The following is a 26,715-nucleotide window of genomic DNA, read 5'->3' on the forward strand; positions in this document are numbered from 1 at the left end:
GGAGGCAAGTACAGCATATCTGTCTTTAGAGCTATCGACTCAGGGGTTTTCTCAATTGTGAAATCTTGCAGAAGTTATTTTCCTTTCTCAAAATCCAGGCGATGACAACAGCCCTTACTCCAGATCTGGCATCTTTTCATCATCACTGTCTTGTGAATCATCATCTGCTCCATCTACTTCTGATAAATCTACATCCTCATCACCACCCATGTGATCCATCATCTCAGAGAAACGGTCAAAATTCGACATGTCTTCATCTGAGTCATCCTCCCAGTCTTTCCAATTATTGAAGTCCACACTGAGCCAATTAAGCTTTGCCCTTTCCTTTGTTAACCTAGGCCATGACTGGCCGGATTCTCCTTTTCACAAACATCATAAAATCGATCTGTCGGTTCTTTTATGCTTGGAATCATTTGGATCAATACAATGAAAAAGATCAATTTCATTTAAATGCTTAAAATTATCACTTCCTCCAAGACAACTGAAAGTAAGTTTGGATTTTTCAAAGTTTACATTAACATCTTTACTGTCTTCAACACAAAATTCAATGAATACATAGTCCCTTCGATCGTACCACTTTGCAGAAGCAGGCTGCATGGTGAATGGGGCAGAGGGCCAGACAAATGGGTGGGCGGGCCTCGCTGGCGGCGGCTGGCTAGTCGACTCCTCTCCCGCGGCGACTCCGGCGGTCTGGCGGTCTCTGCCCGGTCACGGCCTCTCCTCGCTCCTCTTAGGCGACGGCGGCCGCGGGCTCGGCCTCGATGCCCAGAATGCACCTCAACCCGGGAGAGAAGGAAAGTGTAGGAAAAGGGGCGCGAGGACGGAGCCTGTGTGTGTTTCTGGCTAATGAACCCAGGGTCTTGAATATCTAGGCCAGTGCTCAGCTGCTCAGCTACACCTCATCCCCAGCTGGCCAGACTGGCAGCATGAAGACCCTGTCTCAGACCCAGGTCTGTTTGCTATGGCAGGAGGGTGGGCTGTAGGGTTGTTATTCTAGGTACCCTAGGATTCTGAAGCAGGTCTGATACACACATAGTCTCTAGGTTTTCAAGTAGGTCTTAATAGTCAGTAAAAACATCAGCTTGTAAAAGCTTGCCTGGATGTTTTACAAAAGTAAGTAAGTAAGTGGGTTGGGATGCTGACGAGAGCCTGGAGCAAGCTTCCCCTGTCTTGACAAGAAATTGGGGATAGCATCTGCCTTGGTGGAAGTGTGTACTTGTGTTTTTCTGCTTGGGGCTACCTGCTTGCAAAGTGGTAAGACACTGCGTTTGTGGGAGTGTCAGGGTGTGGTGAGGGAGAATAGAGCCTAGTTTCTCAACCCTGCCCTGTTCACAGTTGAACCAAACTGTTATTTGTGCTGTCGGGGCACCCTGAGTATTATAGGTTACTCGGCAATGCCCTGGCCTCTGCCCACAAATTGCCAGCCATAGCCACACTTGTTAAACCAAACATGCCCCCAGGCAGTGCCAAATGGCCCTCTTCTGCCCCTGAGTGCTGAGATCAAAGGATGCTTTACCGGGTCCAGCCATTCATTCCTTTTTGTTCATATGTAGAGACCAGAGGTCAATGGCAGGTGTCTTACTAGGTCAAGTACCATTTATTTTGAGATGGGGTCTCTTACTGAACCTGGAGCTTTACCCATTTTTAATTAAGCTGACTGGCCAGAGGCCTCTTGGTATTTTTCTCTCTGCCTTTGCGCCCTGGGATTACAAATGCATGCCATTGCTCAAAGCTCTTCCATGGTGCTGGGGATGCTTGTGCAACATGCACTGTAGACACACTTAGTCATCCCCACAGCCCTCATCCCCTCTGAGACAGGAGCTGTCTTCTCAGTTTGTCCTGGAACTTTCCCTTCACCTTCCTCAGTCTCCCAGTGCTCTGATCGGAGGCGTGTACCAACCCCCCACCCCCCCACCCCCTCCCCCACCCGCCTTCTCCGCCCTCTCTGAACTGCCTCAGGTTAAGTAGTTACCAAGTCCAGAGTCAGTCTGCTTTAGCACTCCTCTGACTTACCTATGGGACTTCTCTGTGCTGTTATTGGGGGCAAGGAGGGTGGCTCTAGGCTGCCATTCTGCTACCCTTGAGTGGTAAAGAAGATTTTATGGACCTTTTCCCTGCTCTTTTCCTGAGTTTTATTTTCTGAGAAGCTCAGTTTCCTTGGCCTTCTGGGTGGTTGCTGGGATTTGAACTCAGGACCTCTGGAAGAGCAGTCAGTGCTTTTTAACTTCTGAGCCATCTCTCCAGCTCAAGGGTGTGGCTTTTAAGACCCTGGATTTGTCTTCTTGTTTCTTCACAATGAACACACACACTTATTTTTTTATTTTTTAAATTATTGAGTATCTGGTAGGTGTTCTAGCTTTGTTCTGGATGCTGGGGATGTAGTCTTGAACAAGACAGGCTAGGTCCATGAACTCATGGGCTTTGTGCTAGGGATGCCCCAAACAATTCCAAATCACAGTAAACCACACAGAGACCTAAACCAGGAGGAACTAGGGTGGGTATAAACCACCTTAACAAGAAGTGGGACAAAATAGTCCCACTATTTTGGTGGTTGAGCTGGCTCTGTCCCAGAAAGAGGGAAAACCCATGCCAGGGTCCTGAGGACCGTGATGTAGTCAGAGTAGCATAGAGTAAAATGCACACACACACACACACACACACACACACGTACATATATACAGATTCTTGTTTTATATGTATGAGTCTACATTGCATGCTTGTCTGGTGCCTGCAGAGGCAAGAGAGGACGAGGCTCCTCTGGAACTGTGGTTACAAGTGATTGTGAGCTGCCATGTGGTTCTTGGTATTGTTAATATGAGTCCTCTGCCAGAGCAACCTGGGCTTTTACTGCTGAGCCATATTTAGCCCTTACATATTTTTTGAGACAGAGTGTGGCCCAAGCCAGCTAGGAACTTGATGTGTAGTAGAGGATGCTCTTGAACCCCTCACTCACTTTCTGCATCTGCCTCTGAGCACTGGGACTATAGGGGGCACTAGTGGCTCAGGGTCTTCAGAGTGGGGGATGGGAATTGGCTTCACAAGCACGAGATGAATACTCTGCCAACTCAGCTCCATTCCCAGCTCTGTATTACTGAATTTTAGCTCAGAGGAGTTACAGGGCCAGTAGAAATCTCATTAAAGTCCTGCTTCAAGTTTTTCACAGATGCATGAAGCCTAATAGAAAGGGCCTGGAAATCCCAGGCCAGGGAGGAAGAAGCACTTGTCCAGAGCGATCAGGGCCTTTGATCTGTGTTGGAACAAATGGGTGTGCTGTGCTGCGGATGGAACTTAAGTGCACTCTGAGATGGACCTCAGCCCCAGTCCTCTGCGTGTTTAAATCAAGCTTGTACACTTTCCCCCCTTCTTGTTCCCTGTCTCATCTGTGGCTCAGAACCTCTCGAGTGAAGCCTGAGCTGGGATATCCCACTTCAAACAGCTTTTAATGACCAACACAGGTTTTCCTTTTTGGCTAGGTAGATTTTCTGCTGGCTTTTAGAAAACAACTTGAAAAATTTAACTACAGGTCCCTCCCACCTCCTTTTTTTTTTTTTTTTTTTTTTTTTTTTGAAACAGAGCCTTTAGCCCAGGCTGCTCTCAAACTCCCTATGTAGCCAAGGATGACCTTGAACGAGCTGCCTTCACCTCCTAAGTGTTAGGATTATAGGTAGGTTCTGCTACTTCTCTTGTTGGGGACCAAACCCTTTTGTGCCAGCGCAGGGCCTCACACACAGCACACCACTGAGCTGTACCCCTCAGGTCCCCTGGCTTCCTTTTATAGTCCTGTGAGGGAATTTCAGAATTGTTCAAGGCCTATTAAGTCTGGACAATGCTGTTTCTTTAAAAAAAAAAAGTAATAAGAATATGAAGGGAAAAGTCAGGTTTCAGTGTTCTTCCCTGCCCACTCCCTCTGAAGTGAGTGAGTGAGTGAGTGATGATGAGAGAGAGAGAGAGAGAGAGAGAGAGAGAGAGAGAGAGCGCACATGCACAGTTTGTGTTTATGTGTGCACATTTTCTCTCTCTATTTTTCATGCTGTAAATATTCTGTATCTTGTATCCTTCACTTATCTGTAAGAGGCAATATCCTTCTCTGTAGTCTGTGGAATTTGAAAGAACAAGGAAGTCACATTTCTTATCGAGCTTTCCCTTTTTTCTGTGGGAAAGCTAAGAAGCCACTGTCTCACCCTGTTCCCTCTTGGTGACTGTCAGGGTCATTATCAGTGTTTCAGCTGGTTAATCAGCACTGGGGAGGGAATGGGCTGTTGGGGACCTGTGGGGACATTCCTGATCATGCTTTGTGAGCAGATACCTGCATATGACTCAGCAGCTTAAGTTTCCCCACCAGAAGTCGCCTGCCTGAGAGATGTTTACCTTTTGAAATTTGCTAGTTAATTACTAGGTCAATACAACAGTCACACTCCCACAGCACTTACTAAACACCTTCTGTACTCAAGGCATATGAGTCTTGAGCAAGCTGGAAGCCTGTTGGAGCTGCTTTTCTGGATGTGAGAGGATTTTGCTCAGAGAAGTTAAACCTTGCATGCCAGGGAGCTGAGATCAGGAGACCAAATGAAGGTGGTTGGGTCCCTTCCAGATTTTCAAAGCTGTGTTTAAATACGAAGCGTCTTTTTTTTTTTTTTTTTTTAATCGTGTTATTTAAGAAGTAAATAACTTCCCCATAAAGCTTCTAGTTACAGCACAAAGTTTTCTGATTATAAAAATCACACATGCTCTGTAGTCAGACAAACCACACAGATGTGTTAACATAGATGCTGTTCTATTGGAGCAGCCTGTAGCCATGTCCTTCCACCTGCTTATAAAATAGATCACATACTTAAGTCTACTAGATTATAATCTTTATTCTGCTGGTGTTTTTGCCATCCACACAGATACATAGAATCTCACAAATCTTTCCCATCAGATATATAACATTCCAGGCTTCAGAACTGTGGTATGGACCATGCCTAGAGTTCCCTTTTATCTAATATGTATCCTTGTGCATGAGTCAAAATTACATAAATTTTAACCTTTAAAGGCTGATTATTTTCAAGAAGTATATAGCTAGCCTTTTCTGAATGTAAGTGAATAAAAATTCCCACTTCTAGCTGGGTGTGGTGGTGCATACCTGTAATCTCAGGCTGAAACAGGAGGCTTAGGAGGTAGAGGCCAGTCACTGTGACAAGACACTGGTAAACAACAACAAACAAATAAAACAAAACAACAATCCATTTGTTCAAATCCAAGTCAGTATCTCCCAGAGATCAGGGAGGCTGAGGCAGGAGGTTCACAAGTATGAGATCTGCTTGAATTACAAGGCGACTTCCGTGTCAGCCCAGGCAAATTAATGAGACTCTTTCTGGAAATTAGTGAAAGTAAGGCTATATGTCTTTATGTATCATGGTGGGTCTTTTTCCTGTTAATTTGCTGGGGTATACAATGTACTGGAGGAGACCTTGGCCTTCTGTTTTTCCTGAGCATTGTAAAAATTCTTTCCTGGGCCATTGCATATTTATTTGTGTACTAACCCATAAGGTTTAGCCTTCTCGTGTTTTGAGTGACCATGGTGGTCAGTTGCATTCCATTTTGTGGTATTTGCTGTTAAAAGAAATTTCCATCCTCACAGAACCTTGTAGCGACAACCTTCAGCACTCTACCACCATACTTCCTCATACCTGTGGACTATAATTCATATCATTATTGGCTGTGGTTTAACATTTAAGTCACAATAGTACTTTTTTCCTCCTTTGTTCCACCTTTTTTCCCCCTCTTTGAGAGCAAACATTGTACTGATGCTATGAACATAAGTCCTGTTGGCTTGTTTCCCTGAAAGCCATCCCTGAAGGAGAAGGAACAGTTCAGAACATTCAAAAAGGTTACACCCCAGCCTTTGCTTTGTTTTTCAGAAAAGTGTTGGCTAGCTCAAAGTTCTAGCATGGTCCAGGAATAGCTGTTGTTGTTGTTGCTGTTGTTGTTGTCCTGTAGTGAGTGTGTGTGTGTGTGTGTGTGTGTGTGTGTATGTATGTGTCTGAGAAGGTGACCTTGTGGTTATAGTTAGGTTTGCACATCTTTCAGAGCTTTCATAAGGCTTCAATGATTTCTTAACATAGGATGTGTCCCATATCAGTATATCAGGTATTGCAGCTGTAATTTAACTAGTCTTTCCTGTTTTCTTTGGTCTCACACATGATTCATGCATGATCTCTGGTGGGATACTTCATGTTCAATGCTGGGGACAGAGCTGATCTGGCTCTGGATAGCAGTATTCTTGGTAGGAGGAAGGAATGGAGAAAAGGCTCCCTTGAGGTCAGTCCTTTTATTTCTTGAGGGTCCAGTTGGAGGGAAGGTGTGGCCCGAAAGAAATCTGGAGATGTGTGGCTGGAATCAATGCCAGGAGTAGGTGGATTTGAAAACTCGTTACTTCCCAGCTCATAGAGTGGGCGAGTTGCTAGATTTATGGAAACTTCTGTTTCCTTATATGTAAATTGGGTCATGCTACATATTTTTGTGTGTACTCAGATCTGCATGCCTGTGGGTATGTATATATGTGGAAGCCAGAGGTTGACATTGGGTGTCTTCTTTTACTGTCCCCTACCTTACTTTTTGAGACAGGGTCTATCTTTGAGCTCATAGATTCACCTATACTGGCTTCTGGGAGGATCTGCAGGGATTTGTCTCTATCCACCTTGCCAGCACTGGGATTTGAGATGTAGGCTGATGTACCAGGCTTGTTGAGGGATCTCAGGTCTTAATGCTTGTGTAGCAGGTTCATGCTGTGTATCTTATGGGAAAAGAAAGAGGCACTAACAGCCTTCTCAGTGCAGTGTAGTACCTAGCACATAGTAGGTGTTCTAGGCAGACTCCATTCTGTGGTGATAAGGTGGGTGGACAGTAAGGGGCAGTAGAGACCGTATAGGGGCATTTTTGGTGTGGTGATTGTCTTGGGCTCATTTAAGCCGTGGCAGAATCAGGCCAGAACCCAGCTGTGTCTTTCCTGGCTCCAGGTAGACCCCAACCAGGCTCTCTGCGACATTTCAGGTGTCTGGGTAGTCTGTCTAGGGTCTGTCTCTAGGGTGCTTGGCTGTAGGGGAGGCAGGCATGATGCCTGGGACAACGTGGGCATGGGGTGTCATTGCTAAGTTTCAAACCCCAGACAAAGGCTGAGGTGCTTACTTAACATTTGAAAGTGGACCAGGCCTCCAGGTTTTCCCAGCATCCCCCAGTTCCTCCTTGTTACAGGGGTTTGGCTGGCACACCTCACCCCCTACCCTGAACTCTGTAGCCCAGAGTCTGGGCTGCCCTTCCCTCAGAGACTCTTCCCTATGTAGTCCAGACATTTGGGTTACCTGCCCCTGTCTTTGTCCCTTTGGCCTCTTGGCTGCTGTGCTCATTCTCCTCTCTCCATTCTCTCCTTTTCTCCCTTCCCCATCTGCCAGCATGGTCTAGGGACATGTCCACTCTGGACTCTCCTACACATGTCTGCCTCTGGCTATGTCTCCCACACATCTTTAACAAACTTTCTCTCCTCTACCATATCGAGGAGCAGTCATGTCCTTTTCTTTCCTTTTTCTTTTCTTTTTTCATTCAATTACCTCTGCACTGGACTTGTATCTGTAGCTCCTTTTGAAGCTCAGGTGTAAGCAGATCTCTCTACCTAAATCCAATGCAGACCAACCAGCCTTACCCTAGTATCCATGTGGCAGGAGCAGCAGCTTTGGAGAACACTTCTTTCTTGGGGCCTGGTAGGAGTCACAGGCTGTGAGTGGCTGGTGGCTGGGTGATGGGAGAGCTTGTTGCTGTCTCTCAGCCTGGGTTTGGTGTAAACAAGCTGGCCCAGGCATATGGCTGGTGGAGACAAGAAGGCAGCTGGCACTGGAGACAGACTGCAGCTGCTGGCAAGTCCCTGATCTGGCCAGGCAGCTACCTTGGCAGTTACACTCAGCCTTACCATTAAAGGTAATTGAGTGTCTGGGAGTAACAGTGCAGAGGTGGGGCATGTGGAGTTCTGTCTTCTGAGAGGCAACGATTCTTTCTTATTTTTTTCTCATTTTTCCTTTTTCTTTTTTCTTTTCCTCCCTTCTTTTTGTGCTGTACTGGGGCAAGTATTCTAAAACCACTGAGTTACATCCCCACAAAAGGGCTCTTTTCTGTTCTTTTAAGATAGGGTCTCACTAAGTTACTCAACCTAGGCTTGAACTCAATTTGTAGCCTGCAGAAGACTTGAACCTATGGTCCTCTCATCTCAGCTTTTCCAGTAGTTAGGATGATAGACAGCATTTCGTGCTTAGTGTGGAGTGCTGTGCCTCTTTCTTGACTTGAGATAGAGAAGAAAGCCTCCCTCTGAATGGTGTAGTTGGATGAAAGAAGAGATATCCCCAAAGTTGTGATCTGCATCCCAGGGGCAGAGAGCAACAGGGAGATGTGGCCTGGAGCGTTGGTGGGTAGAGACCAGTAGCTGAGACACTGAAATCTGGAAGGGTGAGGATTTGACTTAGATTACATCCAGGCCTGGGTTTGATCCCCAGCCCTGCATAAGCTGGTGGCGCATGCCTGTAATCCCAACAAGTGACTTGGATTAGCAACTTTACCTGTCTGTCACCTGTCTGTAAGTGTTCTCATGTACAACATAGTAATGGCTCCTTACTGAGCTATGAAATTAAGTGAGCTAATACCTTATTAATGCATGTGTCTTGTCTTGGGGAGTGCCATTTTAGTGCCTCCTCTTCTTGGGGCTATCCACGCCACACTGTTACATGAACCATAATGGAGAATGATAGGTTTTCACAGGCTACTGAATTGGCTGGGATAACTTTCGTTGGTGTGAGCCAGGCTTTTATAACCTGCCTAAGTTTCCACTGTGGGCGATGAAAACAGCACTTACCGTGAAGGCTTGTGGTGGGATCACACACAGCATGGTCCAGAACATTTCAGCTTTCCTGACCGGAAGGTTCCTTTTCTTTCATTTGCGCTGTCCCTGAAGTCAGGCCTGTCACTAGGTGATCCCCAGGCCCTCCATAGGCACGCTTTGGATTGCCATTTTCCCATTTCCACTTAGGTAGACCTTAGCATCTGCCTTCCTGAAGCTTGTTCTGACCTCTCAAGAGGAAGTAAGGAGACAGTCAGTTCCTCGGGGTCCCTGAGTTCCTATCAGTTGTTATATCTGCATATTTCTTTCCTGTGGCCTCAGGGAAGTGGTATGTGGCATGTGGTCCCAATGCCTGCCAGCTTGTCTTGGTTTACTTTCTCTAGGTGCCTATCTCAGAGTCATCGTGTATCTTGGTTCCCCCCCTTTGTCAGCGTGAGGCAGAGGAACTAAGTGAAGTTTGGTGAGGCTGAGGGTCACATCTTCCACATTTTCTTTAGCTTAAGAAGCAGGTATAGGTGGCTGAGATGGCTTAGGGGGTAAAGGTGCTTGCCTCTAACCTAAGAGCCTCGGTTTAATCTCTGGGACCCATATTGTGGAAGGAGAGAACTGATTCCTATTGTCCCCTGCCTTATACATACACGTTGTAGCGTGTATCTACCCAAGTGTCCCGCCCCATACACACAAGAAAAAACAAAAATAAAAGAAGCAGTTTCCAAGGGAGTGCATTGCATCATAGTTGGGATAGAAAATGTTGGCCACTACCCTAGTGTGGGTTTGGTCAGTGCAGTGAGCAAACACCCCCTTGCCTATCCCACGGCAGTGGAGGGAAGGGGTGCTCTTTGTGCCCAGGTGTGCATGGTCTTCTGTGGGCCAGGTGACAAATGGAAATGTCAGAACTAGGTCCAGCCTTCGAGTGCTTGCCTAACTGTGGTCCTGGGATCAAACAAGACCAAACAAAAGTTGAGAATGTATCTCAGTGGTAGAGCACTTGTCTAGCATACATGAGGCCCTATAGGTTCAATCCCTAGGACCACCAGACATCTCCTCTCCCCCCAAGTAGGGAGAATGGTGGGGGGAAGGAAGGGAAAAAGGTAATTGTAAAGTCGTCTCAGGTTCTACAGGAAGCATCTGAAAAGACTGAGTGCTGTCTTTGGAGAGTTCATCTGAGTCTTGTTGCTGCCTTATGGGTCTCCATGGGAACAGGATATAGACAGACATTGGTGCTGATGGGAATCCACGGGATTCTAGACAGATTTGTGTCCCTGTCTTGGTAAACGTATAGAGTAAAAACAAGAGCAAAAGCAAACAGACAGACAGACAGGATGAGGATGCAGCTCAGTTGCTCGAGTGGGGCAGGATCCAGGTGCCTTGGGACTGCTCTGTTGCCTCCCTTTCCAGTGGACTTGGCACTGTTGGAACTGAATGTGCATCTGCTTTGTAGTTCAGGTTGGCTTTGAACTTAAAGATCTTCCTGCCAAAACCTCTTTAAGTATTGCGATTGCACATCTATTCATCATGCCTAGTGGGGCCACCAGGTAAGTCTTTACTGAATGAGAGACTGGCACATACGGGAAGGCAGAACAGGATGTGGGTGTGCAAGTCAGGGTGGCTGTTGTATGCCTGGGCTTACACTAAAGCAAGGGCCAGCTTGAGTCACGTTCTCCTTGCCAGCTCCTCTTGTAGGAGTTCTGTTGAGACTGAAGCCTGTCTTTGCCTAAGGCTCTTTTCGTGACTTACCAGGTGGTTGGCCTGCATATAAGGCACGAGAATTTGGGGTATTTTCTTGACTATGACAGTGACTATTTCCCACCACTCCTTAAGAGGAGCCAGCATTTCAGAACTTTTCTTTGTGTTTGAGGAGTTGAAGCCCAGGTGTTGATAAGGGTGTCTTTGGGGAATATGGACTCCTAAGAATAGTCAGGGATGAATTGATGATCAGATAGCATTCCTCAGTCAGTGTTGGTGACACTTGGGTTGTTTGCCTGCTGGCCTGCTCTGTGTATTGGACTGGTTTAAATATCCTTGACTTCTATCCACATAATGAGATGATACAATCCTTTGATACTTCATTTTGGCAACTAGAAGTCTTTCCAAGCAATCAGATGTCACTCGGAAGTCAGACTGGCCCCTAGTTTGAAAAGCAATGTTTTAAATCATATGTTAAGGGACGGGTGCGGCTGATTGATGGAGGGCATGCCTAACCTCTGTGAGGACTTGAGTTTGATCCTAGCACCAATAAACCAAAATAACAGACTCTTATTCCTGGGGCTCAGTGCTGGTTCCTTACTTTTGGGAATTGTGCTCAGACAATAGAGGAATGCCTGTTCCCTGTCCCTGATCTGTCCTCAGACACACTCCTGTGCTTGGTACATGTTTGACATTCCCCATGCTTCATCCCAGACCTCAGGTGGTAGCAGAGAAGTTTAGTGATACTTCAGGGTCCTACTTAAAAAAGAGAGGGGAAGGCCATCTCTTGCTTTTTTGAGTGCTTGGCTTGCACATCTGGCATGAGGATTTAGGTGCTTGCCAGGCTAGGACAGTGACTATTTTTCACCACTTCTTGCTTCCCCTTGTTGGTTCAAAAATCTGGCTGTGCTTTAGTCAGTGTTTCTGGGCCTTATTCTTAGTTCTGGTGAGTCAGAGGTCACAGGAGGGAAGCTCAGCTGGCAGTAGGCAGGTGGCATTGCTGCCAGCATGTCACCAGAGCCTTTCTTGACTCTGGGCCTAATGTTATATTAAGGAGAGGGACTCTGGTCCTCTAATCATCACAAGATTGCCATAGGAAACAACACCCCATGCTTTCTCTTTAAGTAGGGTTGTGTCCTGAAGCTCAGAGCATCTCAGGTCAGCTACCTCTTGGTACCCTTCCTCAGGTGCTCTTGTCTTGTGCCCCTTGGTCGGGTGACCATGCCTGGGCCTGTTCTGAGCAGGACTTTTGTAAGTGACCTGTCTGCTGTGAGCTGGGCCCTTGCCCATTGTCAGGAGAAGGAGCTTGGAGAGAGTCCTGGAGCTAGATCCCTACATGTGGCTCTGGCACTTGGAGCCTGCAGTCTCCCTTTGTCCTTATGTCCCTTTCTGTGAAGCTTAGGAGTTCAGTGGAAGAATGGAGGGCTGTACATGAGTATACGAAGAATTATTCTTAAGTTACTTTCTCTGATCTTGCTGGCCTAATCCTTAGGTTTGGACCTGCTCTTATCCTGGATATTGTTCCTCATGGCTGCTGTTTCTGATTCAAAGCAGGCTCCACCCCCTGCCATCTCTGCCATTGTTCACTCTTGCTAAGGGCCAGTGTTTGGAGTATTCATGAGTCTGAGCCAGTGCATGGCTTGTCTGCTCTGCACAGGTGAACTTGAACTCTGTAAAGCCAAAGGGCATGTATTGGCCATCCTGTAGCATTTTTGTCCCAGAGAGCTATCATGTGTAGATTGCTGAAGTTGGGGTGTTGCAGCCTTCAGAGTTCCAGGATTGAGTTTCAAGATCAGAGATGGGAGCCCAGGTTTAGATTCCTGGCTCTCTTTTCCTGAGCAGTGTATGTGAATAGTCTAAGCATCCTGTCTGAAAAAGAACAAAGTAGGCTTTTTTTGTTTTGCTTTTTTTTTTTTTCCTTTTCATTTTGCAAGTCAGGGGTTGAATCTGGGGTGCACGTGCTAGATAAAAACCACTGAACTACAGCCCCAGCCCTTTGTTCTAATTCATATTCCCGTTGCCTCAGCCTCCCAAGTGCTGGGATGATGTCCTCATTTGTTACACCCATTTGGGAGGCAGTAGGAAGGTAGCTCAGACTGGTGCTGAGGGAACCAGAGTTCCAGCCTCTGTGGCTACGCTGGCCATTGGCACTGGTCAGTACTGGCTTTTTGGTTTGTTACTACCTCAGAAATGTCAACCTTTCAGCTATGCTACTGTTTGTTTTTTAAGTGTGAATTGAAGCTCTTTGCTGGTATTTTAGATGCAATACACACAGAGAAAAATCTAAACAGGACCAAAGATTATAAACTCCAAACCCCTAGTTTCCATTTTTCCCTCCCTTTGGCTTCAGGTCAACTTCCTAGCCAGCCAGCTACTTGGTGTTTTTTTTGACTGCCTAAGAAAATGTTTCTGCCCAGCTGTGTGTCTTTTTTAGGTTGATTTTAATTGGGTATTTATTACTTAATTTATTTTGTAAACTATGTCTTGTTATGTAATCTCGGCTGGCTTTGAACTCCTTATGTTCTTGCCTTAGCCTCCCAGGTGCTGGAGTCATACAGGCGCTCACTCCAGTGCCCAACTCTTTGGTGATATTTTGTGAGTGTGTATGAACATGTATACATGCGCTGTATGTGCTTGTACATGTGGAGTCCATCTTCGTTTTTTGAGACAGGGTCTCTTACCAAATCTTCAGCTCACTCTTCCTGAGCCCAGAGTCACACACTGCTGCATTTGGGTTTTTATGTGGGTGCTGCGATCACATTCAGATCCTCATGTTCCATGGCGAGCACTTTACCCACACTGTCACCCCTCCCCAACTAATACTGATTTTAGAGGGGATAGTAGTACACATAGCTGATAAACACTACAGATGTTTCTATTTCTAGACAAATTTCTATGTATGGCTTCAGGCTCCTAGTTGTGTATATTTGTCTGCATGTTATATGCTTGGGTCTCAGTTTCTATCCCCAGAAAATGGGTCTTAGTGGGGAAGGCTTGAGACAAGGTTTCATTCTGTAATCTACATTGGCCTCAAACTCAGGGCCATCTTCCTGTCTGTGCTTTGTCGCTTCTGAAATTAAAGGCATGTACCAGCATGTTCCCTTCATAAAATGGTTTTTATGATTGTACCTCTCTACCCGACTGGATTTTGAGGATTTGAGTAGCCAGACATAGTGGTGCACACCTGTAATCCTAGTACAGGGAGAGTGGAGTGTTGAGGCAGGCAGATCAGGAGTCCTAGAACAGCCTCGATGACATACCAAAAGACTCACCTCCTACCCATGGCCTCCAACTAAAAAGGGTCTAATGTGGTCTTGGGTACTTAGAGCAGAGCCGGTAAGTGACACTGCTGTCCGAGTAAAGGCACACGTGTATCCATTCAGTAGGTGGACCTCTCTCTCTCTCTCTCCCTCTCCCTCTCCCTCTCCCTCTCCCCCCCCCTCTCTCTCTCTCTCTCTCTCTCAAGAAGGAGGCTAACCTTGAACTTTTACCTGAACCACATTCCTAGGTTCTTTTTGTTTTATTTCTTTCTGGGTTTTGCTTAAGGTGCTTTTCTACCTGTTTGCTTGGTGCCTCCCCTGCCCCTGGTTAAGAGAGAAGAGAAAAGGAAAATACGAGAGTGTACTGATAAAGATACCTGACTCAAAAAACAAAAGAACCCTGCAAGACAGAATTTTATGGGCACATGAAACTTAAGGGCTTTGAACTTTATCCTTAGGTCAAGGGGACACATTACAGTGCGATCAACTTGAGGGTGGAATAGAGTGTTAATTCAGTAGCCTGGGTCACATAGTTTGTGTCAGGGCAGTTGGTTCTCTGGAGAGTTCTGAGCTAAATTAGGCTTGAGTTCTAGGATCCCTGGTTAAGAGAGAGTCCTGGGAGCCGGCTATGGTGGCACACACCTTTAATCCCAGCACTTGGGAGGCAGAGGCAGACGGATTTCTGAGTTCGAGGCCAGCCTGGTCTACAAAGCGAGTTCCAGGACAGCCAGGGCTATACAGAGAAACCCTGTCTCAAAAAAACCTAAAAACAAAACAAAACAAAACAAAAAACCTAAAAGAGAGAGAGAGAGAGAGAGAGAGAGAGAGAGAGAGTATGTGTGTGTGTGTGTGTGTGTGTGTGTGTGTGTGTGAGTGTGTTCGCGGAAGGAAGACCAGGTGACTGGAGTCTTGGGTTGGTGGCAGTGAGTCCTTTGCTTGGGCCTAAAAGCCTACAAGTGACAGCCACAGTTCTTGTGTGCCTTCTATAGTGGCTGAGGTTGAGGCTGGATGAAGCAAATATTGAGAGGCTCCACACCTTGTTCCAGCTGTGCTCAGAGCCACTGTGGGCTGTGAGGGGAGATGGCAGGTGTGACTGCTGGCCCTCTGTGGTTTTAAGTTCCATATTTTCAGCTTTCCCTTTGGAGTCCCTTCCTGCTCCTTCTGGCTCAGCTCTGGGGCAAGGTGCTCACTTCTCAGCAATTCCCCTTCCTCAGGGAAACACCCTCTTCTGCACCTCTCTCTCTTTCCTTGGCATTTCAGCGGATCTGCCTTGTGTAGGAGCTAATCTCTAGCCTGAACCTTTCCTGCTCCTTAGATGTTGTCTGTACTAGTGTGCATGGCGATGGACAGCGGTTGATCTGCCTGTAGGAGCTCTGTGGGGTTAAGCTCTTCTGTATACTACCTCCTTGGTTCCTGCAGACCCTTCCAAGCACTTCACCTTCCTGACCAACATACTGGAAAGAAGCTGAAGTTCAGGGGACATCACCGTGTCCTGACCAGATTCACATGAGGTTAAGGTCTTAAGTTGGAGTCCACATTCACCAGGTCTGAAAGCCAGGACTCTACTTGGGCTGCTGGTGACTAAGAAATCCGTGGACTGCTACTTAAAAAGACAAAACAAAACAAAAACCAGCCAACCTATCATCTAACCATGGGAACTGAGATAAGTCAGTAAAGTGTTTGCTATGCAAGTTTGAGAACTTGAGTTCAATCTCTTGTAACCAAGTAAAAAGCCAAGTGTGTCTGTGTGAGTTTGCAATCCCAGTGCTGACAACTTGCAGACAGGAGGTGCTAATTGGTGAGCTTGGGATAGTGAGAATGACATCTCAAAAAATAAGGTGGGTGGCTCCTCAGGGACAACACACCACATGCTTTGGCATCCATATACACATGTGCACATTCACATATACATAGTCACACACACTATAGGGAATAATGCTGGAGAGGGAAGAGATGGCTTTAGATGTTTGTTTACTTAGCAGTTTCCAGGTACCTGCTGGGTTAGTGGGAGGAGAGTCAAAGGTAGTGAATACTGAAGCCCGAGTGCTGAGTTCCTAATGCCCCTGTTTATCTGTGGCTCCTAGATGAGTTCCAGTGTACCTCGTCCTGGAAATTGATTATAATGGATTCTACAGGAGAGCAATTGAGTTATCAACTGAGCCATTTCCCTAGTCCACCTGTGTCATTTGTTAATACAAGGATGTCAATCTGAGTCTTCCTTCAGACTTTCAACAGTGGACTACCTTGTTTATTTCATTTGTCATAAAGAACTAAACTTTGGTGGGAGATCTGCCCCTGTCGGGCTGGCAAGGCTCAGAGGTTTATGAATACCTGGGGCCTGGGAAGTGGCTGCCTCGTGTAAGCCCATGTGCTTGTTTTGAGGGTTTTGTCTGTCTTTGTTACCCCTCCTCCCCATACCAGGAATAGAATCCAGGGCCTTGTGCATTCTAGGCAAACACTTTACCACTAAGCACATCCCCAGCCCTGTTTCTATCTCTTATTCTACACATTTTAGTTTCTGTGTGTGAGTGCAAAGGTCGGTGTGTGGGAGTGGGTTCTCCCACTACTAGGTTCTGGGGAAGCAGACTCAGGTCCATAGACTTAGTAGTAAGTGTCGTTGCCTGTTGAACCATCTCACTGGCCCTAACTTTATTTTCTGACAAGTTTCACATAGTTGCCTAGCCTGTCCTTAAACTCACTCTATAGTCTAGATGGGTCTTAAAATTTCAATCTTCTGCCTCAGTTTCTCAAGCTGGGATTACAGGCTGGTACCAGCAGACCTGGCCAACTTGTCTACACTTTAAATAAACCTGACTGGCCACTTTGAGTTCCAGAGGTTACCCCACATAGACAGGTGCATGGCTGCCATAGGGACCTGCTAGCGCTAGCTTCTTTATGTCATGCTGTGTTGTTTATTTGCAAGGTGGATGGAATGAAGTAGTGGGAGGTGGAATTAAAGTCAAGATTGCCACATGTAGTTTGGCAGAGTGGTATTCCCAAGAACAAGGGCCCTCTGAGGAGAATGAGGACAACAGCAGGGCATGATAGCAGGGGTGGGATGGGGTGGGGTGCCTTCCACTGGACTACAGAACATCTGGGAGTTTCTGTTACAGATGCACCAGGTGTCTTCTGTATCAGCAGCCAGGTATCAACTGGAAGTTGATAATGGTTGGCTCTAGAAAAAACATCAGGGCACTGGGAGTGATTAGAAACTGCTTAGGACAAAACTCCCTCTCCCTCTCCCCCTCCCCTTCCTCTCCCTCCCCCTCCTCCCCCCTCCTCCTTCCTTTTTCCTTTCACTCTCCCCCCTCTCCCTCTCCTCTTCCCTTCCTCCTTTCCTTCTTCCACCCTTCCTCTCTCTTCCTTCCCCTTTCCCTTCCTTCCTCTTGCCAAAAGAAATGAAAATGTCAAGATTAGGCAAATCTTGTCAGTGATTTCCATTGGCCAGTGTGGTTGCACATGCCTTTAGTTCCACACTCGGAAGCAGAGGCAGGCAAATTGAGGCTGGCATGGTGGTGGTGGGGGATATTGAGAGAGCACATGCCAGCTCCAGGGATCAGTCAGGTTAACAAAAGGAAAGGCTGGGGATATGGTCCAGAAAAAGTACTTGCCTTCAAACCCAACAACCTGAGTTTGATCTACGTGGTGGAAGAAGAGAGCAGGCTCTTGAAAGTTGTTGACCGTGTGCATGTGTGCACATGGACATGGATAATATAAGACACCCCCCTCCCCATAGAGTTGGCATCATGATACCCTTTAGGGAAACTACATTTTTTGCATTTGGATGGCACCTGGAAGAAAAACTAATGTGTTAGCAAGGGAAGCTTGCCTGTGAGGTAATTTCACAGACTGTGAGTTAGGAGAGAAAGACTAATATTTCACCATATATTATTTTATATACTAAGAAAAAAATTTAACATGCTGTGTAATTATCTGTGAAGGGCAAGCAAGTACCAAAAGAGAGAGGGGTCATGGCTGAATTTATGTGTGGCTGGCTGGGTGATGGATGATTGTACAGGTGGAGAGATAGACATACAGACAGGTAGGAGGCAGGGCGTGATGGGTAGGTGTGTGTGGATATGTGGATATGGCAGTAACCTGTTGTAGTGGGAGGATTGTGCAGAACCAGTGGCTGGGTTTGCACGCTACTCTAGTGGTTCAACCACTGAGTAACACTCTCTGTGCCTCCATCAGAAGGAGGAAATGGTAAAGGGCTGAATTCATAGGTTTAAAGGACAGAACATTTTATTTTATTATATATATATGTATATATATGTGTGTGTGTGTGAGTGTATGTATATACATATATACACACATGTATATATATATGTATATATGTATATATATTTTATTTTTTATTTTAAAAAATTGATTTTTAAAGACAGGGTCTCACTAGTATCCTTGGCTTGCCTGGTACTTAACTATGTAGACTAGGCTGGTCTCAGGCTCACAGAAATCTTCCTGCGTCTGCCTCCCAAGTGCTAGGATTAAAGTTATGACCATCACATGTAGCCAAATGGTTTATTTATTAAATTAAAAATTGTGGCTTCAGTAAGATGGGTTCAGTGAATAAAGGTGCTGTCATACGTGTGCACTTGCGCCCTTCCCCCCCCCCCCCCCCCACACACACACACACAGAGTAAAATGTTAAAAGTTGTGTTGTATTGCCAGGCAGTGGTGGTGCACATCTTGCCAAGTATACTAAGCTGGCTTGCCAGGGCGCCGTAGGTATCTGTGTCTCCATTCTCCCAGTGTTAGAATTACAGGTATGTACTGCCACACTGAGCTTTAAAAATTGTTATTGTTGTCGGGCGTAGTGGCGCACGCCTTTAATCCCAGCACTTGGGAGGCAGAGGCAGGCAGATTTCTGAGTTCGAGGCCAGCCTGGTCTACAAAGTGAGTTCTAGGATAGCCAGGGCTATACAGAGAAACCCTGTCTTGGGAAAAACAAAACAAAACAAAACAAAAAAAAAAAACAAAAGGAAAGAAAAACAAACAAAAAATTGTTATTGTTGTTGTTGTTATTATTATTTTAATATAGTAGTGGCTGACCTGGAACTTGCTATATAGTGCAGACTTTCCTCAGACTCAGAGTCCACTTGCCTCTGCCTCTGCTGGTAGAATTAAAGGCATGTGCTACCCTGCTGGCCCCAAACATTTTTTTTTAAAATGTGCATTCTGGGGATGGAACTCAGGTCTTGTTCAACAAGTGCGTCACCTACTGAGCTATCTCCCTCGTTCTATACAGTATCGTTTTCTGTGAACATCTAACATAGGATGGACACATAGTCCTGGCATTTGGGCAGTATGTGTGCTCAAGGTGATAAAGGTCTAGAGTCTTTAGTTCATGAAACATACATGCAAATGATCAGTATGATGCCCCCAGGTTCTTCAGGGTTCATGGAATCAAAGTCCCCTCTGGTGACAGCCTCCCTCCATCTTATGAGCAGGGAACTTGCTGCTGCACTAGGATCACTTCCTCTTTGCTTCTGTTACTCGCCTTCAGGCTCTCTGGCCACTGACTCTTTGAGATTTGTGTACTTGTGTTGAGAGATCCCTGGATAAAGGAATCATGGTCTATTTCTTAGAACCTACAGCAGCAGGATTTGAATCCTGTGAGTCCCTGTTCCTTCGTGGTGTGACAGTTGACCTTTGCTTGTGTTCCCAGGACTGGAATGTCACATGGCATACCAGCAACCCCGACTTTACCAAGTGCTTTCAGAACACGGTCCTCACATGGGTGCCTTGTTTCTACCTCTGGTCCTGTTTCCCCCTCTACTTCTTCTATCTCTCTCGCCATGACCGGGGCTACATCCAGATGACACACCTCAACAAAACCAAAACTGTAAGTCACCTGGTGTCCCTGTGGGGTGGGGCTTCTGGGTACTTGTGTAGTCCAGGCTAGCCTTGTGTGAAGAAGGCAGATGAATGTGTTAGATCAAGACTGGAAATTTGGAGCCAAACATAGTTCAAAACTCAGGCCACAGGACCTTTGAGTGAACTCTTTTAACTTCTATTGCCTCAGTTTCCCCATGTTTGCACTGGGGATGATGGAAGCTTTCTCAGAGGAATTCTCATAAGGTCTTTGTTTACTAAAGTAGTTTCCTTGTATTTATTTATTTTGACTTTGGGAATGTTTTCAGGGCCGAGGAAATGGCTTACTGTATAAAGTGCTGCACAATGTGAGGACCAGAATCCATGAGAAAGTTGAAGTGGAGACAGGAATCCTCTGGGTAGATTGGTTAGCCAGACTAGCTGGAAAGGGGTCCCAGGTTCAAACAAGAGACCCTGCCTCAGGAGTAAAGAGGAAGGTGCCTCAGTGTGCACCCGTACCTACACACACACACACACACGTTCCCACCCACATGTACATACATGACATTAACATGCAAAAAAAAGGGTTGGTCTTGAAATTATTTCAGGCTATAGGGAAATTGCAAGAATAATCCCAGAGCCTGTGCCAGCCCCTCTGCCCGAGGCTCCCATTGGCCGTGCCTTCCACTCTTGTCATTTGTCTCTTTCTTAGTCTCTACTTTCTCCACATGTACATAGTCCTACGATTTTTTATTTGGCTTTTTGTGAAAAGGTGACATCTCCCATGCCCTGTGTTCTCTAATTCTTTATTTTTATTTTTTTGAGGCAGGTTCCTGCTTTGTAACCCAGGCTGGCCTGGAACTTGAGAGCCCCTGCCCTGACCCTTGTCCTCTCATGCTAGGATTTCAGACCACCATGTCTGGCTTGCCCACTACTCATGAGTATTTCTTTCCTAAAATTGGGCTGTTCTTTTATTAAGTATCATCAGTGACAGGCAGGGACAGAACCATCTCAGAGCTGTGGCTAGAGGTCAGGTTCTAGGGGTACTAAGGGGATAAAAATAAATTACACCGCTAGGAGCAGTGGAGCATATCAGTCATCCTAGCACTTGGGTGGATGGCTAAGGCAGGAAGATCAGGAGTTCAAAGCCAGCCTGGGCTGCATAGGGAGACCCTGTCATAAAGAGAAAGTGTAAGAAGCCGGACAAGGTTTAACTGAGAACCTTGGAGTTTAGCTGGTGTCCTCATGATGACTTTTTGTGGTGCTCAGAGAGATTGCAGGATTGCTGCTGCTGTGTCATGCCGTGGAGCTCCCTTTTCTTCCAGGCCTTAGGATTCTTTCTGTGGATCATCTGCTGGGCAGACCTCTTCTACTCTTTCTGGGAAAGAAGTCAGGGAGTGCTCCGAGCCCCAGTGTTACTGGTCAGCCCAACACTGCTGGGCATCACCATGGTGAGTGTTGGCTGGTGGGGCTGGTGGCGAGAAATGGAGGACTTGGGCTGTGGTGTGTCTGGGTGGTAGAGTGTTTGCCTAGCATGAGCAAGGTCATAGGTTCCACCAACAAAAGAGAAACTGTGTAGTGAGCCAAACATGGTGGCTTTCATTCTAGCACTTGAAGAGATGGGGAGTTCAAGGTCAGTCTGGCTCTAATAGTAAATTTCAGGCCAGCCCAGGCTACATGAGACCTTGTCTCACAAAACCAAGAGATAGAGGCTGGAGAGACGGCTCAGTGGTTAAAAGTGCTTGCTGCTCTTGCCGAGGACCCAGGTTTGGTTCCACAGTATGCACCGAGTGGCTCACGACCCCTCGTAATTCCGCCTTCAGAGAGATTCCTCTTCAGACCTTGTGGGTACTCACATATATTGGAACACACGTAGACACATACACATACCAATACATAAAAATAAATCTGAAAAAGAACAAAACTTTAACCTAAAACCAATAGATAAGACTGAAGAAACGGCTCAGAGGATTAAGGCGCTTGTGGTATAAAGCCCATGGGAAGGTGGAAGAAGGGAACAGCTCCACACAGCTGTCCTCTGACTTCCACATGTTCATTATGGCATGCGCGCGCACACACACAAACACACATAATAATAAAATATTTTAAAACCTCTAAAACAAAATATGCAGAATTTCTAATGTTTAGGGGAGCCATGAACAGCAGCTACAGTCCTTACCCTGCCCTGCATTTCCCTGCATCTCTTAAGTGCAGTTCACAGAATGTCATTTGTGGTAGTTTCTCAAGCGTGATGGATTTGGGAGCTCTGAGGCTTTAGGGAGGTAGAATACTAAGTAAAGTAGGAAGCAGTGCTGGCCACTAGGATCCCATACCTCAGCAGCACAGACAGCTATGACTTTAAATTTACAGATATACGGTAGGTGAGTTTTGAGCTGGGTAGGACTCCTGTTATTGGGCTTGAGCTTGAGGTCATTTTAGAGGGATCTTGTGGGGCAGGCGCCATGTGTTTCCTTACAGGTGATAAGATGAAGGCACAGAGAAGCCTAGGGCTGTGGGTGAGGTTATGGGTAGCTGAGCCAGGCTTGGATCCTGTGTGAAATCTATAAGGTTTTTAGAGAGCAGAGGCCTTGGCAGCTGGAAGAAGAGGAAGAAGAACAAGCGAAGAGGAAGAAGAACAAGCTTAGAGCAGACTTGGGGGCAGAGAATCAGTTTATCTGAAGGGTTGGGGCTGAAAGGAGGTGCACAGGAAGGCTGTGAGTGAGGAACGGTGGAGGCGTCGAAGAGAGAGGTGGGGACAAAGAAGACACAGTGATGCTGATGGCTATGTTGACCAGGTGCCAGGCACAAGACTAACTCCTGAATGACTTGTGTTCATATATGTGCACTTTCTTCCCATGTTGTAGATAAGTGAGTGGAAGCCCAGAGAGGTGAAGGAACTGGGCCTAGGTCACAAAGCCAGGAGATGGTAGAGCCATATTCTGACTGCTGTCCTGATGTTTGTGGTGGCTCTTGGCTTATTTTCTGGCTCTCCTGCTGGGCTCAATTTCTTGCAAACACTTAGTAGGCAGTTAGCAAACATATTCTTGCCCTGACTATGTGTGAGATAAAAATGGGTGGCTTGACTTAGCACAAAGACATCATTGGTGTTTCTATAAAAGACTAAAAGCTGTGTGTCCTTGTATGCAGAACTTTGAACAGGGAGCTCTGAACTTGGGTCTGGGACTTGAGTTAAGGAAACTTCACTGAAGGGAAGAATAGTGGAGCTGAAGCCCAGAGGGCAAATAGGATGAAGGGGCTGAGGGCAGAGGACCATCCTATTGAGAACAGCATGTCCAACATTCAGAAGAATGGAGTGTTGGCCTGAGTGCCTGGAACAGGGATGGAGAGGGAGGGGAATCAGAGAGGACGTGCCAGGGGGAGGTAGAGGACTCTAAGGCACTGCAGCCTCACTCCTCTGCGTTGTCTTCTCTCAAAGCTGGATCTTAGTTCTAAACTAAGCTTCCTTCAAGTTCCCGTTAGGGTCTTATTACAATCCCATGACTCAGGGACTGGAAGACAGCTCAGTTGTTAAGAGTCCTTGCTGCATAAACATTAAGAGCTGCTTAAATCTCCAGCACCCATGTAAAGTCTGGCGTGTCACACATATCTTTAATTGGAAAGCAGAGGCAACTTGGCTACCAACTTCGTTCTAGGTTAAATGAGAGGCTCTGTGTCAAGAGGATAAGGCAGAGAGTGAGAGAGCAGAATTCTTACAATCATCTTCCAGCCTCTACACATGTGCACCCATATATACATGTGCATATATGGCTCACATTCTCACAGGAATACACATGGAGAATAAAAAGACACCTTTAGAAAATAGCTACAACTCTTTAGGTAGTTGCAGTAGTACAGCTGTGCCTGGGGTGAGGGCCTCTCCAGGCAGTTCCTGGACCCCTGAGTCATGCATGCTTACTCAGCACCATGGGACCCTGGGGTCCTGCTTTCTCTAAACTCTTATGTACCTTTCTCTTCCAGCTGCTCGCCACCTTTTTAATTCAGCTTGAACGAAGGAAGGGAGTCCAGTCCTCGGGAATTATGCTTACTTTCTGGCTTGTAGCCCTACTCTGTGCCCTTGCCATCTTGAGATCTAAGATCATCTCTGCCTTAAAAAAGGTAATTGATGGCCGGGGAAGAGATGCTTAATCCATTTTGTATGGTCATGTGTTGCCATGGGAACCATAGGATGGGGACCACATAGGTTCTGCTTCTTTTCCAGGACCATCTCTACGCCAGCGAATCAGGTACAGACTTTGTTCTAGACCCTTCTTTCCTGCCTACAGGCAAATGCTAACTCACATTAAGCTTCTGTCTGTAGTGCCTCTATAGGCTAGCCAGGCTGGAGCTGAGCTGGGAGCTCTGTTTGCCCATTTGCCACACCACCTCCAGTAGGATCTGTGTGGCAAGTTCCACAGACTGAGGTGATTGACCTCAGTAGGGGGAAGCCTCCTGGAATCGGTTGTGGAACTCTTTACTGGACAAAATATATTGAGCCATAGTTCTCATGGCAATCTATCTGTCTTGTTTTCTCTTATTCCTTTTCTTATTTACATGTTCCTGGTAGCCCAGGCCAAGATCTTAAGTAAGAAACCATCCCTAGAGATGGGGCCACTAACATGAACTTATCCCCAGGGAAACCAACGCTTTACTTTTTAAATCAGTTACAAAACTATTATGATAAAAACTTTCCCAACAGTAAAATTTCATATGGCTACATGTGTGTCATTGGAGGTGGATTTTGGTATATGGTAAAGAAACCCTTAATTAGAAAGAATTCAAATAGTTTAAATTTATACATTGAAGATTATAAAAAAACCAGGCACTAGATGTTAAATAATAATTTAATAATGGTTATTATTATTATTATTATTTAATAATAACTGTGGGGCTGGAAAGTTAGTTCAGTGGTTAAGAGTATTGACTGTTAAAGATTTATTAACCTGCTCCTGGAAATATGCCATTAGCCTTGGACGACAGCCCCCACTGAATACATCCTTTTAGAATTGTTATATTTTGGTGATTTATAATGATGTTACCTGTTCTGTTTGTGATTCACTGAATACATAGTTTCAGAGTTGTAATGCTTGGATGATTTTTGTGCTTTACTGTGCCAAATGATTTTTGTTGGTATTTGTGATTGTTTCACTGGATACATGTAATATTTGGTTTTTAATGTATAAAATCCCCTGCTTTAGAGCTACAAAATACACTCAGATTCAAACTGCCCTGTGTTTGTTTCTGTCTGTCACCGCCAAATCCTTACCCACCTTGCTTCAAGGACCCTCATTCCAGGGACCCCTATCCTGACTGCGGTGGTCCGTGGCACCCAGTGGCTGTTCCCCAAGGACCCTAGACACGTTAACCTCGGTGTTACCAACTGTAACTCTGACAGGAAGTTGTTGAGGCTGGCCCCTGAGTGCCACTCTCAAAATGTCTGAAAAATGTACACTTCTTGGATAGTCTGTCATTTCTTGTGATCTGGGAGCTAGAGACTGGCATGAGCATGAAGTGGGGATGGAAGGAGGGAACATAGAGGAGGGAGGATAGATGTGGAGCACCTGTAAAAAGCACAGCCTCTGGAACAGGGACAGTAGCTGGCAGAGTTGAGTTTGTGTTTTCCTAAACGCTTCTCCAGGGACTACACGTTTCTCATGAATAATCTGATGACCATGCATAATGATTCTGATGAGGCATCTCTACTTCAGCACTGACTGACAAGCCGACAGAGGCTTTTTCATTGTGGGACACTGTCCTGTGCTTTGTAGGATATCTAGGGCCACCCTGACCTCCATATTCTGTGTGCTAGGAGCTAATGTCAAACATTCCCAGACACTGGAATTATTGTCTGGCATGCAAAACAGCCTTTGGTTGAGGACCACTGATGTGCTCAGCGGTGGAGGAGCCAGGGCATAGAAAGGTTAAATAAATGGCTGAGGTCCCACAGCCAGAAGGAGCAGAGCAGACATGTTTAGGCGTAGGAGATGAAGGTAACTTTCTTCTGTCTCATCTTCAGGGGAGGGAAATGTGGGGATGCCTGTGGCAGAGGAGGTTGCTGGCTGCAACCTGCTCTTTGGGCTTAGGTTAATCCTTTTTACTGTTGCTATAGCCAAATCCATAGTCAGGACAATTTAGAGAAAACAGATGTTTATTGAGCTTGTGGTTCTGAAGGCTGGGAGGTCTGAGGTTTGGGGGCAGCATCTGAAGAAAGCCTAGCTGGCAGATTCCTGCAGAGGCCCATGACATCTCACGCCATTTTGGGCCCCTACCACTGAACACCATTCCTCGTGACTGTGAGGATTTGGTGTGTCATCTGTGTTCTGCTTTCAGGGAAGATTATATTGATCTGTGCCCCCTGCCTTCTCCCCTGCTCAGGATGCTCAAGTGGACGTGTTTCGAGATTCCACGTTCTATCTGTACTTCACCCTTGTGCTTGTTCAGCTCGTGCTGTCCTGCTTCTCAGACTGCTCACCCCTGTTCTCTGAAACTGTCCATGACCGGGTAAGTGTGACCCAGATGTGTATGCCCAGGTCGGGGAGAAATAGGCAGTTGCAGCTAACTCTGATTTGGCTCAGGTTCTAAACCCAACACCAACTGAGTACTTGTTCTGAGCCCCACTTCACCAATGCAGACTCACATTCCATTCCTGTGGAAGCCCATAGCAAAATCATTCTTCTCACTTGTCACGTGGAAACCTGTGCGTGGATACACCAGTGTCCCTGGAGGTCGGGAGTCTGCTTTACTGTGTCCCTGGTTGTGCCTTACAAGCCAGCTGGTAACTTTTACTTAGCATGATGATTTTAGAAAATGTGAAGAGAACCCACAGGTGAAAACTTAGAGTCAGCAAGTATCAGGTAAATTCCAACTGCCCAGGCTTTCTAGACAAATGGGAAGTCTTGGCAGATGAAGGCCATGGTCTTACAGGGCTGAGGTCGGTAGGAGCTAGGGCTGGGGCTGTGGATCCACATTATCTTAGGTCTTGAATCTCTGCTATGGCACCCATTAGGCCCTCTGCCACCTCTGTCAGTTTCAGGGACATCGTGTGACCTGCTGCTTGCTACTGTCCATCTTTCTTCCTCAGTCTTTCTTCTTCTTCTT

At 46.2% G+C, this 26,715-nt stretch overlaps 1 protein-coding gene and 1 pseudogene across 2 annotated transcripts in view; one reads left to right on the top strand and one right to left on the bottom strand.

The window, feature by feature from the left end:
• The window catches only part of Abcc1 (ATP binding cassette subfamily C member 1), a 101,111-nt gene that overhangs the window by 8,728 nt on the left and 65,668 nt on the right, over positions 1–26,715 (top strand). Inside the window, exons 1-5 of one of the 2 annotated variants that reach the window (XM_029470501.1) lie at positions 671–950; positions 19,475–19,651; positions 20,946–21,071; positions 23,599–23,736; positions 25,993–26,118. In XM_029470501.1, coding sequence (XP_029326361.1) covers positions 927–950; positions 19,475–19,651; positions 20,946–21,071; positions 23,599–23,736; positions 25,993–26,118 — 591 coding nt within the window. In that variant the 5' untranslated portion in view covers positions 671–926. Of the gene's footprint in view, positions 1–670; positions 951–19,474; positions 19,652–20,945; positions 21,072–23,598; positions 23,737–25,992; positions 26,119–26,715 lie in introns of those variants that run through there. The other variant, XM_021184472.1, reaches the window with a different exon arrangement.
• LOC110311228 lies at positions 7–705 on the bottom strand (annotated as a pseudogene).

The sequence above is a fragment of the Mus caroli genome, chromosome 16 (assembly GCF_900094665.2).
Source record: "Mus caroli chromosome 16, CAROLI_EIJ_v1.1, whole genome shotgun sequence".
Classification (NCBI taxonomy): Eukaryota; Metazoa; Chordata; class Mammalia; order Rodentia; family Muridae; genus Mus; species Mus caroli.